The sequence below is a fragment of the Bison bison genome, unplaced genomic scaffold, assembly GCF_000754665.1.
Source record: "Bison bison bison isolate TAMUID 2011002044 unplaced genomic scaffold, Bison_UMD1.0 scf7180017862790, whole genome shotgun sequence".
NCBI lineage: Eukaryota > Metazoa > Chordata > Mammalia > Artiodactyla > Bovidae > Bison > Bison bison.
In genome coordinates, this window is record NW_011493362.1 from 64,220 (window position 1) to 65,843 (window position 1,624).

Below are 1,624 nucleotides of genomic sequence, written 5' to 3' on the forward strand. Positions count from 1 at the left end.
TCGGGCTGAGGGGTCTCCAGGCCGCCTGGGGGCACCGGCCCCACTCCAACCTGCGGCGCACAGTAGGCCATCCCTCCACACAAGTCATAGGGCGGGGGGCACGGGGGAAGCCCCCACACCTCGGCGCCAGGCACAACCCCCGGCCCGATCCCCGACCCACCGGGAGGCCCTTGGAAGCTCATCCAGGTCCGAGGATCAACCCAGCCCGGCTCTGGCCCTCCCGGCCCATCGCCTCCACCGCCCGGCGGGGGCGAGAAGGCGAAGTCAGAAGCGAGGTGTCCCGCCATGGGGAAGGAAGGCACCCCGAGCCGGGGGCCTAGGAAAACGAGGGATCTCCTAGAGACTGCTCAACACCTCTCTCCCTCCCCAATCCCACCCACTAGCCTTGACCTCTGGCCCCGCCCCCTGGATGGGGGGGGGAAGGGACGGTGGGGGTGGGAGAAACTGAGGCGGAGGGTGTTTGCCTGCTGGTGGCGGTGGTGTCTGGAAGGGGAAAGCCAGGGATCTCCACCCAGGCCCCTCTCCAGGCCCCAGACTCCTAGGCTCTCGGTGCAGGTCCCCCATGCGGGCCTTCACTTCCAGCTCCCAACAGGCTGCCCAGCCCTCCCCAGGCCCACATACACCAGGGGTGAGGGGTCCCTTCCATACCCCCTGCACGTTCTTCAGGACCCCTCTCCAGACACCCTGGCACCTGAGACCAGCCACCCTCCCAACTCCTCAAACACATTTATGCTGTATGTGTCAAGTCCCACTGGGGCTACCCCTCAATTCTTAACAGGCTCCTTCCCCGTTGTCCTCCAGCATCCCAGTCCAGGAACCTAGGCAGTTCCCATTTAGACAACTGGGCAGATTCATTTCCCTGGTGGCTCAGATGATAAAGAATCTGCCTGCAATGCCAGAGACCCTGGTTGTATCCCTGGGTTGGGAAGATCTCCTGAAGAAAGAAATGGCGACCCACTCCAGTATGCTTGCCTGGGAAATCCCACGGACAGAGGAACTCGGCGGGCTACAATCTGTGGGTCAAAAAGAGTCGGACATGACTAACACTTTCACTTTTCAAAACTGTGATGCCTGGCACCCCTCTGCCCAGCCTGCTAAAATCCACCCCATCACCAGGGGCAGGCTGCCAGACCAGCTTCCATTCCATCCCCAGCTTTCCTGACTCCAGAGGCCCCTCACCTACCAGACCCAGGGATGGAAACCCTACTTTCGGGGCCAGGCTCTGGACTGACTAGGCCTGAGTCTCCCTACCTTTGTCCAGCCAGAGGGATTGGACACACCACACCACGGGTCCCTCACTGTGGGTCCCGTGCATCAAGTTCCTTGCCCCCCTCTTCAGAGACCCAAATATCTAGAACCACAGTTGAAGGTTCTCCCTCCCCCTCCTACCACCCCAGACCTCCAGCCCTAGGCCCTGGGTGGGAAAAGCCTAGGAGGTAGAAGGGGAGAAAAAAAATATCTGACTTCAGGTTCAAAGGGGCTTGGGAGGGACTGGGGGAAGGGGCCCGGACAATGGCCTTGGCTGGACAATCCTGGTCCCCAGAGGGGGCAGCTCTAACCCTAAACAAGTGCTCAACCCTTGAATGGGCCTGGATGGCTCCCCTGGGGACAGCTTCCTGCCCCC

General features: G+C 61.6%; 1 protein-coding gene across 1 annotated transcript in view; it reads right to left on the reverse strand.

Moving 5' to 3' along the window:
- POU5F1 (POU class 5 homeobox 1) overlaps positions 1-287 on the reverse strand; it is a 5,310-nt gene extending 5,023 nt beyond the window's left edge. The window contains 1 exon segment of the mRNA XM_010832912.1: positions 1-287. Within this exon segment, the coding sequence (XP_010831214.1) occupies positions 1-287 (287 nt within the window).
- Between the last annotated feature and the right edge of the window lie 1,337 nt (positions 288-1,624).